The 15559-nt window shown below is 47.3% G+C and overlaps 3 protein-coding genes across 17 annotated transcripts in view; 1 reads left to right on the plus strand and 2 right to left on the minus strand.

The window, feature by feature from the left end:
• The window catches only part of ADAP1 (ArfGAP with dual PH domains 1), a 41074-nt gene extending 37873 nt beyond the window's left edge, over positions 1 to 3201 (plus strand). For both annotated transcript variants that reach the window (XM_031606832.2, XM_031606833.2), the window contains 4 exons: positions 220 to 282; positions 682 to 753; positions 939 to 1167; positions 1490 to 3201. In XM_031606832.2, coding sequence (XP_031462692.2) covers positions 220 to 282; positions 682 to 753; positions 939 to 1167; positions 1490 to 1518 — 393 coding nt within the window. In that variant the 3' untranslated portion in view covers positions 1519 to 3201. The remainder of the gene's footprint in view (positions 1 to 219; positions 283 to 681; positions 754 to 938; positions 1168 to 1489) is intronic.
• An 863-nt stretch (positions 3202 to 4064) lies between these two features.
• On the minus strand, positions 4065 to 13507 carry GET4 (guided entry of tail-anchored proteins factor 4). Of its 3 annotated transcripts, none has more exons than XM_031606835.2 (9): positions 13202 to 13507; positions 10171 to 10249; positions 9710 to 9791; positions 8760 to 8909; positions 7284 to 7377; positions 6125 to 6265; positions 5966 to 6041; positions 5487 to 5559; positions 4065 to 5356 (listed from the first exon to the last, which is right to left on the minus strand). In XM_031606835.2, the coding sequence occupies exons 1-9, from the start codon at positions 13354 to 13356 to the stop codon at positions 5268 to 5270; spliced, it is 939 nt and encodes a 312-aa protein (XP_031462695.1). In that variant the 5' UTR covers positions 13357 to 13507; the 3' UTR covers positions 4065 to 5267. The 3 variants fall into 3 exon arrangements, with proteins under 3 accessions (XP_031462695.1, XP_031462694.1, XP_031462696.1); XM_031606834.2 differs by having other exon boundaries at positions 7284 to 7422; positions 13202 to 13506; XM_031606836.2 differs by lacking the exon at positions 13202 to 13507 and adding an exon at positions 10568 to 10948 and having other exon boundaries at positions 7284 to 7422.
• Positions 13508 to 13697: 190 nt separating this feature from the next.
• The window catches only part of SUN1 (Sad1 and UNC84 domain containing 1), a 28264-nt gene continuing 26402 nt past the window's right edge, over positions 13698 to 15559 (minus strand). For all 12 annotated transcript variants that reach the window (XM_090151587.1, XM_031606913.2, XM_090151589.1 and 9 more), the window contains one exon: positions 13698 to 15354. In XM_090151587.1, coding sequence (XP_090007713.1) covers positions 15241 to 15354 — 114 coding nt within the window. In that variant the 3' untranslated portion in view covers positions 13698 to 15240. The remainder of the gene's footprint in view (positions 15355 to 15559) is intronic.

The raw sequence follows: 15559 nt of genomic DNA on the forward strand, positions 1-15559 counted from the left end.
AGATCACTTTCAGCTTAAGAGATAAATGGGCCAAATGTTGAAAACCAAAGGGAACACCTCATCAGCCCACTGTGGGATACATGGTTGGCTCACCTGCACGGAATTGCCAACCACTTGCTTGAGATCTGGTGGCAAAGGGGTCAGTGGGCTCAGGCAGGTTCTCCCCAGCCACCTCCAGTGATGCTGTGCTCTCATTTCTCTCCTGCTTGGTTGCTCCAGCTGGTGCCAAAGCTGTCTAGAAACTACCTGAAGGAGGGGTACATGGAGAAAACAGGGCCCAAGGTAGGCTATCAATGTTTCTGCAACACCCCCAAAACCAAGGCTTGCACTGTATGGGATGGTGAAGGGTCTGCTGGTGGGACAATCTTGTCCTCTCTGCAGAGGTGAAGCCTTAACACTGTAAGCACATTAATACACATTTTCCGCCTGAAGTTTGGGTTTGGAACCAAGGGATAAAAAAAATCCAGAAACTTCTCACAGATGAACCCAGCCCGTTTCCCTGCTCTCTGGCCATTGCTACAGGCCCACCTGGCCCCAGCTGCCTTTCCCAGCCACCCCTTGCCCAGCAGGGTCCTCCAAGCCACCCGAAGCTGCCCCTGTGCCCTGATACTGCCAGGTTGCATTTGATGAGCAAAGCACTTCGTACTTTGGTGTGTAATTCAGCACTTTCTGACTCTGCAGCAAACAGAAGGATTCAAGAAGCGGTGGTTCACCATGGATGACCGAAGGCTCATGTATTTCAAGGATCCCCTGGTAAGACAAAGGGGCCTGGGCTGTTACAGGGCATGGTCTGCAGTAAAGGCCAGGCTGATGCTCAGCAGGACGGATCGGGATTCTGCGTGGCTGGGTCTGGGCTGCTGCTGGTGGAGGGCTCTGTGGGGCTGTGGTGCTTTTGGTCTCAGCTGCTGCACTCTGTGCTCCTGGCTACTGTCTTCTAGGATGCCTTTGCAAGAGGGGAAGTGTTCATTGGGAGCAAGGAAAACAGCTACAAAGTCCTGGAAGGGCTCCCGCCATCCACGCAGGGAAATCATTGGCAGCACGGCATCACCATCGTCACCCCGGACAGGAAATTCCTCTTTGCCTGCGAGACGGAGGACGACCAGCTGGAGTGGATTACCACCTTCCAGAAAGTTATCAGCAGGCCGATGCTGCCTCAGGAATACGCAGGTGTGTGCTCACAAGGGCTGGAGAACAGCCTCGGCCCATTGATTTCCCATTGGTTTGAGTAGGGATGGATGAACAGGGGTGAGGACGAGGTGACTGCAGCTGCTCTGTTGTGCGTGGTGTGAGTGGGGCAGCCCTCCTCTGCAAGGCTTGTGCTTGTTGGAGGAGCAGCGGTGTTGTAGGACCATAGAATGGTTGGGTTGGAAGGGACCTCAGAGCCTGTTCAGTCAGCCAGTACTGAGGACAATCAGACCTGTAGGGCCAGGCTGTCTGTGCTGGGTTGTGCCCATGGCTTTAACTTTTATTTTCTGTTTTCTTGTTTCAGTGGAAGCCCATTTCAAGCATAAACCTTAGATGGGACTGGCTGGGCAGACCTGAGGAATGAGCTTCTGTTTACAACACAACATGGTTTTATTTGAAATGTTAAAAAATAATTATTAATAATAATAACAGTAATAATAATAATAATACTTCCCTTTTCCCTCATCATTCACTTGATCATGTCGGAGGCCAAGAAGGGCAGCAGCGAAACATGGGAGAAGACACCGATCCAACCCAGAACTCATTTCTGCTCCTCCTGCACCTCGTGCCCACGTGTCTCCTGCAGGTAGGGCACTGTGCTGCTGGAAGGGTCCCCTGCCCTGTGGTGAAGAGTCTCGGGGACAAATCTTTTGGGGACGGGACACTCTTTGGACAATGTGCTCTGTGGTACAAAACCCACACGGGTTCCTTGTGGAAAGTGATGGCTGTTCTGGGGGATGTGAGGCTGCGGCCATCCCAGCGCCCTGCCCATGATGCTGCAGCTGCTGGTGCTAAGCTGCTTTTCCTCCTCCATGGCTCATTGCTGCCTCAGCTCACAGGGGATACAGACTGGCCCGAGGCCTCCTGTGTTCTGGTGACAAAGATCCCCCACCTCACCCCACTGGGCTCAGCCTGTGGCCCTGCTGCTCTGGGGACACTGCCTGCCTGCTGCCTGCCAGCTGTTGTAAGAGTGAGCGAGCCCCTGAGATGCTGACATTTAAAACAAGAGGACAGAAATCATTGTCTTTAGATATAGGAACCTGCAGCAGAACTGGTGGGGGTTTGGAGATGACCAAAATGTGTCCTTGCTTCTGTCCTCTGCACTCCCTAAAACTCAAAGGAGAAGAAGCACTGAGAGCAGCTTAAAACAGCTCCTGGTAGGAAGCCCATCACCGTGTTACTCCCCATGGACAATGGTTCCTGTGCAGTGCCCTGGCCATTCCCAGCCCTCCATCCCCTGGGTGCCCACACCATGCCTGCTTCTGCCTTCCCAAAAGGGAGCAGGGAGTGACACTCATCCCGGCTGAGGCCTCTGTCCTCGGGACCACTGCTCTCATGGTGTCATGCAGGTGGATGGAGCTGGCTGCGAGGGCTGTGCTGGTGCCTGCAGGGCAGTGTGAGCAGGATGCAGCTGTTGGGCACTTCTGGTCTCCTGCTGTGTGCGTGTTGCTGAATGACCGATCCTCCCGGTGTCATAGAGGTAAATTATAAATAGATGACGTCAGTGTGGGTGAGCATCACACCTCCCTGGTGGTGGCAATGCTGTCTCTAGGCTGATTCCGAGCAGGGTGTAGAAATTCAGATATCTGTGTTGTTGGCCTCGTTAGCTGCTTACCAAAGTGCACAGCCTGGCAGTGCTCGCTGCTGGGTACCACGGGTGGCTGTGGGGCCAGGGCTGAGCAGCAGGCTGGGCTGTGCCCACCTGTGTCCCTGCTGCCCTTGGCACAGTCCTCTGCAATCCAGTTGGTGCACTTTGTTTTCCAATAATTCTCTTAATTTTATTTTTTTTTGATGTTTTCTTTTTTTTTCTTTTTCCTGCAAAGAATACAAAAGCTGCTTGAAGTGACATTTCAGCGCTGTGTTGAGCACTGTAACTGCTGGGGCAGGGGCTGGGGCTCAGGCCCTGCTGTCGGTGTTTGTAACCGAACCCCTCTCGTGGGCTGTGTCTGTCTGTAATGTCACTGGTAAGAACTGTGGTACTACATGTCATTCGCACCAATAAACGCTGATGTCGGACGGGTGCTGGTGTTGTCTGGGTCTGCGGGTGCAGGGAAGCAGAAAGGAGAGGGGTGGGAATTCCTTCCTTCATGTACTGTATGTGTGTGTGCATAGAGCTGGGCTGGGTGTGGGGTGATTCTGTGTGTTAGCAACACCTGCTTCGATGTGTGTGTGTGGATGGATGTGTATGCACACTTCACAAGTGGTATTTCATAGCACTCACTGCACCAACAGAGCACCTCTTGTGTATTAGGATCACAAACACACAGGTGAGTACAGAGATAGGCATTTATAGGAATAATTGACAAACATAGAAAGTAAACGTATTTCTTGAATGCACACACGGTGCTTCTTTCTTTGCAGCCAGCACTACTGGCTTTTTAATAACTAAATTGATTTTGGGATGCATTTTTTATAATTAATAAATAATGTTTATGTATTGTCTGTAATTTAAGCTAAGTACATGATGCAGAAATGCAGTTATACACGTGTGTAGCTTGCTCTCTGTATTTGTTTGCCTGTGTATACATACAATTTACAAAATAATAGTGTATTTTTATTTAAGCTGTCATTTAAGTCAGCCCTGTCACAAACAGTGGCTGTGGCTTCAGACAGAGGGAGACTGTGTGTGTGTGCAAAACTAGGACCTGTATAATAACTATTAGAGCTTAGAAAGTATTAAATAGAAAAAGACTATATTGTGAGTATGTTATACCTGTGATAACGAATCCTCCCTGGACGGGGCCGTGGCCAAGGCTGCTCCATCCCACCATACAATAATGATGTGTGCAGCATCCAGCCAACACCAAGCAGGAACTGAGGCTGCAAACTGAAGTGATTTGCACCCATCACAGACTCTCAGAAAGCAGCTGTATCGTAGATCCTGGTATAAAGTGTTTATTTGAGACGTCACAATTAACACAAAATCTGCCTTTCATTGCCTTCTTTTCTTTTTCGTACAGTCAGTAAAGTCTGATGAACCCCTCCCTCCCCCATGCATGATTGCTGTTTATTAATCTAAGCCTTCGTATTTTCATCGTGAAAAAATAAAGCGTTTTCCCCTTTCGTTTGTTTGCTGCACCACCACCACTCAGTGGTCTGCATTAAAGAGATGTAGAATTGCTATGCCTACCACTGGGGTTGAAATTACTCCATTATTTATTGATTTATCCTTTTTACACGAAATGTTAAATGAATCAATCACCCGAGAAAAATAAATATATCATAAAGAACCAGAAGTTCTGCAGTATCCCTTTTCTTTACATATAGCTGCATTTCAAATGCAGACATTGCTCGTGGCTGTTCACTGTTACATATGGTTGTGAACTCAGAATGAGAAAGAATGTTCCAAAGCAGCAGAGCCACCAGCCAGAGGTACTTTAGATGCCAAATTTTTAAGCCTAGGCAAGAGAGATCCGTATGGAGCCAATTACCTGCGTTCCACTGATCCGCTTTTACTCGAGAGCAATTCAAACTTGTGCTTTTCAGAAGTATCAGCTAAACACACACATGGGCTCAGCCAGAGCCAGCTCACCATAGACACAGGCAGTGCTGTTCTCACTGCAGCAGAGGGAGCTCCCGCTGTCAGTGTGTCCTGGCTGTGCAGCTCCCTGTGCTCCTCGCATCGCAGGACTTTTGGCACCAGCCTCACCCCTCAGTTACGCAGTGACTCACCCTGCTTTCAGGATGTTCCTTGCAGATGGCAGAGGTCAGGGAGGCCTTCTTGTAACAAAGATGGTAGTGGATAGGTCGTGGAGCAGACCCATATTTATTGAGTTATTGTGCAAAAGGGAATACTGCATCAGAAACCGTAGACGACTATATTTTAATTAAAGTCACCAGCCGCTGCATTGGAAACCTGCTAACAATCACTCCCATTGGTTCTTTTGGCTACTTTTTGTTGGTTTCTTTCTTTTGTTTACATAAATAATATAGACCGAACATTATAAACATTTCAGCAACCATTTCTAAAAGACTGGAGGAGCCCTTTTAGGCGCCAAGAAACAACTGCAGGATTCAAATTCCAAAACTGTCTTTGGAGTCATCGAACCATCAGTGTACACGGCACCCTATGGCAAAAATACTCAGTCCAGTTCAATAGGACTGCTGTCTTCCTGACCATCTTCTGTGTCATCATCTTCTCCAGTTCCCATCAGACTGTTTAAAAGATTTCCTAGAACCAAGTACATGACAGTCAAACTTAGCTTACTGGTTCCATATTCTCATTAAAAAATTTTCATCTGCTCTCTCACCACCCTGGTAGGGTTGATTTCGGTAACCAGAACTGCTAGCATAAACCTTACCTAGTAATCCGCCATAGGACGATGTCTGCTTGGGTGGAACACCAAAGAAAAGCTGTCCTATTCTATCTAGGTACTGGAATGACACAAGATGGAGAACAACATCAGCTGCTTCGTTTACAGATGGAAATACCACAAGTGAGATCACTGACTCCTCTCTACAAGCTGTATTCAAACATCCTACTTCTCAACATGTCATCAAGAACAACTGAAATGCCATGCCTGATAGATTTATCAATTTCCATTCCCACTAAATAAAACACACTCTTCCAAATAAAAGCCACCCGCTGTCTAAAGCATCTATCAGCATCTATCAGCATCCCACTACCTGGAGGAAACACTTAAAGCCAGCACCCAGCAGCTGTTTGCTGTTTCAGCCACATTACAAACAGTGTGACCCACGTGGTTTGCACTCAGAGTGATCAGCCATTATTTAACTAATGCTGTGGGTTACATCCTGCTTGCAGTTCCCAGTAACTCACCTCATTATACATGGGATCTCTTTTCAGGGACGGTTGATACTGTTCACACAATACTGTAAATACTGTTAGTTTTCCCCTAGAAAGGAAACAACCAAAAATATTATCTCAAAAGCAATTGAAAAGGAAATTAAGACCAGAGTGAGAAAAATCACACCATACCCATCAACAGCCAATAACAGAAACCAGATGAAGTTTAGCAGTGGTTGCACAAAGGGTGGACCCTTTTCTATTGAAGGATGTTTCTGTGTATACGTTGTAAAAACAACTGAGGCGCTGGTCTTATTTTTTAAGCAGAGAAATCTGCAAAAGGAAACAGAACAGGGGAAGTTAAAAATCAGAGAAGAGTATGAACTGCTATGTAAGAGGATCTGGCATGGTGTCCGAGATAAATTCTGAGGCCATTAAAGGACATAAGAAGTGCCTCTGTCTAAATGCTGAGAAAAAGAATCCCTTATTTGTAACTGATACTCATAGAAACAAATACTCATAGCATTGTTTAAGAGCCCTACATACAGCAGACCTATAGAGGGATTTTCTACCTCTAATCATCACTACAATCTCTAGCAACCAACTAAAGAAAGCAGGACACATCCGACACGACAGCTGGAGGCTGCCAAGAGACAGCCTCACTCTCGCCCACTCCCTCTCACAGCACCTCCTGTCCGTGCTGCAGTCCTGCTGCACCTCCTGCTCAGCCTCCCCCTGAGCTGCTTTCCCTGCCTGCAGGAAGCCATCCGCTGATTAAACTCAGTAAAATTGGCTTTGTCAGCCTCAATTGTACGTGAGCTTTGCAAATGCACACACAAGCTTGCACTCCCACGTCCTTCCAAATAAATGCTTAAATTAAATGGGAGCCACCAGCAGTTCTGAGAAACCATTGGTCCATGCTGCTCATACACCAGGGTGACCCAATGTTAATAATCTCTTAGGACAATGAGACCAAGAGCAAGTCTTGTGCCCACTTAGTCCCAGGCTTGGTAAGCACATCCAGTTAATTCCAAACTAACCAGGCACAAAGTAGCATTAACAAAAAATAAGAATTGTGCTCTGAGGGTCAAACAGATTATGTTAACTCTTAAAGCAATTAATACAATGTTAGGTTTTGACTTTAACACGCTTTTTCCCCACTCCACATGAGTTTTGAGATGAGTTTCTATTGCTACCACACGCAGTGAGTTTTGAACCTCTGGTCTCACTTTCACAGCTTCTTTGAAAGGACATTCAGTTAACCCATAGTTATCTCGATCAAATTAGATTGGCCTCACACACAGCATCACCTCAGCACAACAGTTCAAAAAAAAACCAATGCAACACCTACTGTAGGACTGCCTGTGCTACAAACATGTCCACCTCACTGCGATAGCCTCTGGATGAGGAGTATTCCACGAGCATGTTTGCACAGCCTTCACCATCTGTGGAGTGCAAGAAGTGATACCGAGATTCACTATAGTTTTGCTCTATAAAAGGAAAAAGAAAATGGCATTTAAGAAATCAGTTCATCATAGGTGAGCATAAAAACACATTTGCTAGGCTGTTACTCTACAGACAGAAAGAGCTGCACACAGTAATAAACAGGACAAGTAGCAAAAAGGAGGGGCACTTTTTCCCCCTGTAAATTATAGATAATTGATGAAGCCCAACAGTACCTTCAGCATCCTTCCTTCTATGTGCACAGAAAGAAGGCATTCCCTATTTTTAGCATAGCCTACTCCTGCTATCAAAATTAAAATTGCCTTCATGTTCTGAACATAACAGCAATTATGCAGGAAAAAAAGGTGCAAGAAATGAAAATGTTTTGTTAGAACTTGAAGCCAAGAATCATGCAAAAGCACAGTAGTGACAAATCATAACTGGAAACCTGCTCTTTTTTGGAATTTAAAAGCTTTGTTAGAAAAATCACAGCTATTTCTGATGACTCCCAGTAGCTAATAAGAAAACACACACATTCTGATCTGCAAAAGAAGGGCAAGCAGAAGGCTACAGGATGGGGATTCTTACTTTTAGAATGCAATGCTTTCTATGCTAATCACACCACAGCTTTTTACTTTAACACTAAGGAAAATCTTCCCTTGGAGGTGGCAGCAGCCATCAAAAAACCACCACCAATCCCTGAGAACAGCCCTGGGCCTGTGTGTGGCACACAGCCAGGCAATGAGCTGCCAAGCTGACCACTGTCACACAAAGCCATGACCACCAATCACAGCTCCTGAAAGACACTTAGCAAATGAGCAATCACCTTGTACAGCTTTTAATCGATGAGAAACCAGAGGAGAGCACTAATTATTTGGCTGCTCTCATCCACCTCTTTGTTTTGAACACAAGACTTTAAAAGCTGAGTACAAAACACAATTATTTTGAGCATTTTGGTCTATTTGACATCCCATTATGCATGGGAAATGCCTGAAATAAGCCTGCTCTTCAACATCCCACAGGTGCCTGGCAGTCAGATGCTGTGATGTGTATCAATCTTTCTTAGGTTTATCCAGGATGTAATAACAAGTCAACAGAACAGCCCTGCTCCCCAACAAGCTTCCTGCTAATGACTCTTAGCCAAACTACCTCAGTGCCTAAAGGATCATCCCTCCTTTTACCAAAGAGCTTTACAGCAGCTGTGTTTTTGGGTTTGCACAAATACATTTATGAGCCTTTTTTTTTTTTTGTTAGTGACACACAGCAGGCAACACCAGAAATCATTTCCATCTCAGCTTCTCTAGGTTATTTCCAAAACACATCTCTTACATGTTTTCAACATATTCAAAAATCAAACACAGGAAAGCCAGTTGATTTTTCTTACCTTTCCACAGGGTAATGGCTAGTAACTGGTGTAATTTTGGATGGCCAAGTTTTCCTGATCCCCCGCTAGACCACTTCAGTGCTCTGGATACAAAAGCCACTCTTTCAGGAGAATTTGGATCCATTAAACTAAACAATTTAGCCAAGTTTTCTACAAGGAATAACATTCACAAATACATAACGTTAACAGAAATAGGAAGACTTGCTGCTTCTCAAGACACAACTCCTAATAAGACAAGCTCTGTTCTCGGTCTTTATAAGACATCTTAAAAACAGTGACTTTGAATTGCAGAAATACACCACAAACATCACATCAATCCTGTCATGGTTTGGGACAGGGAATCCCAGAGCTTCAAACAGCCCCACAGAGTAGAGAAGGCTTTTGGCCTCAGGAGTGCTTGCCATCAACAGGGCAGCAGACAGAAGCCTGCAGTTCCAAAAAGGACCACCAGAAGTCATCGGTGGGATACAGAAAGTCAGAGCTGACCTAAGGCAATAAGGAAAGGTCTGTCCCAACCCTCTGTACCTTCTGTGCCCACCCACACTGCAGCCTGCCAAGGCAGCTCTTAAGGTCTTCCCAAACTGTCTGCTCGATAAATCTCAACTGGAGAAGAAAGTGAGAGGCTGACTGACAAGTACTGCCTGCACCACCACGCTGCTATGACAGACACTGCCATCCAGCAAAGCCTTGGAGCTGCAAGTCACTGTGTAGACAACGTATTCCTCCTGCAGTGAGGAAAGGAGGATGCCACGTTAATCCAACGTATATCCCTTTGCTCACAGCACTGTCAGTTATCAGGGACCCATTCTTCTCTAACAAAGTTTTCCTCCCATCCATTTCTACTCCCTGGCCACATGGGATAACATACAACAATGATTTCAGGTTCCAGGACTTAATGCTCACTGAGAAGTGAGAACACCTAAATAAACTGAGTGCAAAGGTCACCATACCTAAAAGGTCATCTGTTACTTTTGCATCTGACTTCTCCAAAGACTCCAAAACCAACATGGACAGATCAGCAGCACTGTTTTGCTAAAAGACAGACATATTGGTAGTGATGAACATAGCAGTGAATCGAAGGAAAAATCATGAAAGAGTTCATTTCTCATGCAGGATTTTATCAGAAGCACATCAATGCTTTTATCAGCAGTTACAGGTAAAGAACAACAGGAAATTTCAATTCCCTCTTACAAAAATTTACATTAATTTGATGGCAACAGCGAGAAGCCTCCAGGAAAGCAAAACAAATGTGGTTCACAGTTCCAGTTTGGAATCATCTTTCCTTGTGGAGAGAAACTCAACAAAGCGATAAGGCAAAAGATTACAAAGCCACCACCCCAACATTTGCCATTGGGAATTCACTATTCACCCCATAACAACCCCCCAACACCACACAGAAACATCAACATACCTGGTTATGACTGAAGAACAGCAGAGCCCCTGAGTACATTAACTCTCTCGCTTCCACATATTTTCCTTGTGACATATACCTGGAAACAACAGCAAAGCCTTGATAAAAGTTACTAGAAAGCAAGTTGTATATATATCAATTAATAGAAGGATTCAATTATTTGATTCTGCTACCAGTGAGGGCCATCTGAAGCCATACTGAACCCATCTGAACCCATACTGAAGCCAAGCAGCCTGTTCCTCTGATGGCAGGCAGCCTGCAGGCTCTGCCACACCCCACATCACAGCATTCTCTCACACACCTGGTGCAGCTCCTCCCTTCCTCACTTAGCTGTAAACCAAGAAATGAAAGAGGACAGAACTGGTTCCCAACAGTGACCCCAAGAACCATCTCCTACCACGGCACGGTGATCACAGCCTCCTGCACGTCACCACAATGGGCAACTACAGCTCTTGGAGCATCACATCTCCAGGTTAGAAATGCAGCACTTCCACCAAGAGCAGTTAAGGATAGCAGGACTTTCTCTGAGTAAGTGCCCTCAGCAGCTCAGAGCAGCAGTAAATGCCTCGTGCATCAGTTGAGCAGCTCAGCACCTGCAGCATTTTACAGCTGGCCTCATACCCAGGTGTGCCTCAGGCTTCTGGCTCCAAAGCTCCTCATGGATCCCCCTCCCACTGAGTCGTTTCCAGGAGACTCCTACTCTGGGAATGGCTGCAGCTGATACTAATGAAAACTGCTTTACAACATAAAATACATCTTAAGAACTGTTTTTTGAAAGATATTACAAAAAAAAAAAAAAAAAAAAAAAGACTAGAAATATTCACTCTGTGAATCTAAATGGCACTTAGAACCAAACAGTAACATTTTCAGAATTGAAATCTTGTGACAGATGATCCATATCATACAGACCTACAAGCGTAAGGATAACAGAAGTCAGTGTCACTACAGAGGCAGTCAGGTTGAACCTTTGATTCAACTGCCAGAGCACGCAGTGACCGGCTCCACCCAGCCTGCACTGCCCACATAACGCTGCTGGACAGCAGCAGCACATTCCTCCTGCCACGTGGAGCACAGCGAGGACAAGCATTGCAGGATGCAGGTTTGTGATAATCCTTCCTCCCCACCCTCCTCCAACCTCAAGCATACCTTGGCTTCTGACTTCTGAAGCTCTGAGTCAGGATTTCAGGTTTGACTCGCACTGGATGACGGAATGGACTAGCATTTACAGGCTGGCTTTGATCAAAGTGAATCAACACTGCATCCCAATTACAATTCCGCAGCTGAGATCACCTCACTCTGTGCTGATGTCTCTCTGGAAGACTGTTTACATTCAACAAACATTTTACAGAGGACAGACAAGACTGTCTGGGACTTCTTCCCACTCTCAGCGACTTTCCAAACAAATCTTCTCTGCCTCATTCTATCTTTTTGCCTGGAAGGAAATCCTCTCCGTAGCTACACAAATATCACCTTTCCCTTTAATTGAACACCTTCCTTCTCTTGCATTTGAAAGGGAAAAGGCAGGAACTCTCACTCCAAATTAATACAGTGAGGATTAAGCAAAGCATGTGAGCTAACGCGTATAAAACCCGAGATGAGAAACAACTGCTGAACAAAGTCATTTTCCACCACTGCAGCCACCGCCTCACGTAATCCTTCCCATAAAATAGGCCGCACCGTCTTAGATATATGTTTATCCTCAAATACAATTTAAGTCTTAAAACTTTGATGTTGCCCTCGCTGATCCCAGCAGATCTGCTGTGTGATGGTGCTCAGTACGTAGCAGGGAGGGCAGCAATGGGAAGAGTGCACTGAGAACATTATGCCCCGCAGTGCTGAGAGTGCAGCACCCCACACTCCTGGCTGCTGTGTGCTGAGGGTAGCCACGTGCTGATCCCATTCAGCTCTGGGGACATATGGCACAATGGAGCCACGAGGCTGCTGAGGGCAACATCCCAATCCTGGCACTACCACGAGTGAACAAAGCCAGGGCCAACCAGTGGAGCCCCTACAAGGGGTACCCAATCCAGCACTCCTGAAGGGAACACAGAACGGTCTATCTATTAAATTGAATGAGAAAAGAGGTGACAACAGCAAGTCGCCGTGGATGTCAGCAATGAAAAGAAATATTGCAAGAGGCCATAGTACTATGTCTGACTGAGCATCCAGGTCTCCTCTGCTTAATCACTGCCACATACACAAGGAAGAACATTTCTACCTGTAAGTTTGGCCAGCCTAAAGCTGCCAGGGAAGGGGAATGGTGAAGGCAGAGCCAGCAAACGCTGCCCAGAGACAGCAACAGGCACAGGGCTCAGCAGGACGGCACCCAAGGAGCAGGGCAAAGGGGTGCCAGGCAGCGAGCCAGCTTCCACAGGGGCACAGCCTCAGTGCCTCCACAGTAACGCACGGGGCATGGGAAACAGGCACAGGGAGGCACAACTTTTAGCGCAATCTCGGGGCCGGGATATCCCGGACTACAGCGAGACGAGGTGGGACGGCTCGGGAGCCCCGCAGGCTCTGCAGGAGGGAGGTGGGAGGGCCTCTGTGTTAGGGAAGGCCCGGCCCGCACGGAGCCGGGCAGCGGCGAAGGGAGGGCCGGGAATCTCCGAGCGAGAGCCGGGAGAGGCCGACGCGGGAGACGTGTCAGCAGCGCTGCGTCCCGCGGCTCTCACGGGGGGGGGTCCCGCCGCCGGACCAGTGACACGGGCTCCGCCCGCCTCCTCGGCCCCGCAAGCGGCGGGACGCCGGAAAGCCGCGGAGTCACCACAGGCGGCGGCGGGGCTCAGGAGGAACCGCGGCGGGACCCCGCGGAGCGCAGGCCGGGCCCGGGATCCGTGCCGCCCGCAGCCTGCCATGCGCGCGCCCGCCCCGCCCCGCCCCCGCGTGGCCCAATGAGAGAGCGAGAGGCGGAGATGGACAGCAGCGGCGGCCAATAGAGACAGGGAGTGGGCGCGGCGGGCGGCAGCGGGGAGCGGTGCGTGGGAAGGCTCTGGAAGGCCGCGCGGGGGAGGGGCGGCGGGCCGGGCCGTACCTGAAGAAGAGCGTCCGGTACATCTGGTGCGCCTCGTAGTAGTCGCCCTTCTCGACGCTGGCGCGCAGCTTGCCCTCCACGCGCTGCACGCCGCCGCGGTTCCTGCCGCCGCCCTTGGCCGCTTCCTGCTCCGCCGCCATAATCGCCGCCGCCATCGACGCGGAGGAGCGCGGAGGGGGGGAGGGAAGGAAGGAGGACGGGCGGGAGGCGGGCGCAGACGCGCGCAGCCCCGGAGCGACGTCGCGCCTCACCGCCCGGCTTCCGCCCGGCGCGACGGCGGCCCGCGAGGCTCAGGAGCGCGGCTGCGCGGAGTCACGTGGTGCGCGGGGGCGGGGCCGTGCGGAGGAATGGCAGCCGGCGGCGCTCCGCCCCCAGCCCGCAGAGCTTCGGCCGGAGCATCGGGGCGTCGGTGCTGCAGCACCGCTGCTCCAAAGCCGGGCTTTGAGAGGAAGAGGGGGGCGTTAATTATTTAAAGAGATCACCGAAGATACAGAAGAAAAAAAAACAAAACCAAAGCTTTATTTTGTTTCAAATATTACATGCACTTTGAAAAAATTAAAACTCTTTATTTAAACATTTCATAGCATCTCGTCAGTTTGGAGGCAGCGAAGAACAGACGATTTGAAAAGCATTTACAAAAATACATTGCACAAAGTCCTATCTCGCTTCTTTAAAAAATAAGTTAGTGTTATTCAAAATACTCCCACTACCCAATTCCAATTTATACAGGATAATTCTAATTTAAATATGTAACATATTAAAACACCTGTACAGACAATGCAGCTCCTCTGCATCGGCCGTGGGCTCCGGCTCAAGGAAGAGTTCTCCATGCAGAGACTGTGTCGAAACATTGGAGGACTGTTGTGCAACATACAGAACTCGATTCAGAAAACCAGTCAGCAGCTCCATGTGTTAACAGTTCACAGGTCATAAAATGCATGGGAACAGCAAGATAAAAGTTCTGCACACCAAGTGCACGTAGGAGTCTTTTCTGAAAAGGATCTTTAAAAGTAGTGATGCTAAAGGGGGCTCCCAGAGCAGCCTCAGCTCGTGCTGTGTGACAAAGCTTGGGGCTGATCCAATGCATGCCCACATCCTGGATACCATTACTTTGTACTGATGAGACTTCACAGCCCCATTTTCCCTGTGCTGCATTATTGTAGTACGACATTTACCAACCATAAGATGTAAGGAATTATTGTCCCAAGAAGAGAATTTCTGAGGAGTTAAGACAGCTCTTCTCTAGGGTTAAGTTCCAAATCTGCCTCGATGTACTAAGTGAGAAGAGCTGACAAAACTGTTAAACTGCTTAGTAAACATTCACATACAGCAATTAAACAAGCTCATCAAGTTGCCATGGTAAAAACCCTTAAAATAACTTGAAGTTATCCCTGAATTTTAAAGCAACCCATGGCCACAAGTTACAGTAAAGCATTCTCAGTCGCTGGTGTTAAATTAATTTTGGTTGTGTTAACTTTCCCTGACAGCAATATTTATTATAGTCAACATTTATTGAAGAAGCCCTTTAGGATCCCCCAGCAGGTCAAAACAAAGTCAACTGAAGGACACCTGTAGCCACAGGCTGTTTAAACTCCATGACATTATTTGGCTTGCAGTGCTAAGCTAACAAATATGCAGTTGAGTCCTGAATTAAAAGAAAAAAATCCTAGTTGCAGAAAGTGGTTTATTCTTTTAAAAAAAAACAAGCAAAAAACACATACATTCATTTGTAATAAAATAGGTATCACCTGATTGCTAACTGGGCTTTATGAACCAGAGTCGTTTGCATGCATTACTTCTCTCAGCATGGACACAAAAATATAAAGCTAACTGGCAATTACAAACTGAGCATTAGAGCAAATGAGTTTTATTTTATACAGTTCTGCTGACAGTCTTCTGCCTTCATCAGAGGATTGGTAACTCTGTAGGATATATCTTGCATCCTCGTCCTTTAAAGATTCCAGTGTTGTAGGCTGTCCGGTATATACAGATTGGAAACAAAATGTACAACTAAGCAACCCAAGCTGTAGTGTAGGGGATTATTCAGCAGGTTTCCCATGCACTCTGAACCGATAAAGACAGGTATACTCTGCATGTCCCCAATTAGAAAGAATCCTCAGTTCCACTATCTGGAATACGTTTTCACTTTTCTCCTGGAGAAAGAAAGAGCAAACACACAAACCAGAGTCAGCTCTCTAGTATAAACAGGCACAACCAAAGTTGCATTCTCAACCAAACTTGCTTTCTGCAACTCTTATTAGTAATTAAGTTATGGCTTGGGAACCTTTTACCACTTTGAACAGAACTTTCCTACTTTGTTTGCTCCTTGCTTCTTAAGGGAGCAGAATAAGTGTGAAG

The sequence above is a fragment of the Phasianus colchicus genome, chromosome 16 (genome assembly GCF_987193195.1).
Source record: "Phasianus colchicus chromosome 16, bPhaCol1.hap1.1, whole genome shotgun sequence".
NCBI classification, from domain to species: domain Eukaryota; kingdom Metazoa; phylum Chordata; class Aves; order Galliformes; family Phasianidae; genus Phasianus; species Phasianus colchicus.

Bases quoted from the DNA above. Each gene is read 5' to 3' on its own strand.
- GET4 (XM_031606834.2), bottom strand. From the start codon at position 13,356: ATGGCGGCGGCGATTATGGCGGCGGAGCAGGAAGCGGCCAAGGGCGGC. The intron at 10,250-13,201 runs GTACGGCCCGGC...TGTTGTTTCCAG, and splicing joins TACCGGACGCTCTTCTTCAG to GTATATGTCACAAGGAAAAT. The intron at 5,560-5,965 runs GTGAGTTACTGG...GTGTCATTCCAG, and splicing joins GAGATCCCATGTATAATGAG to TACCTAGATAGAATAGGACA.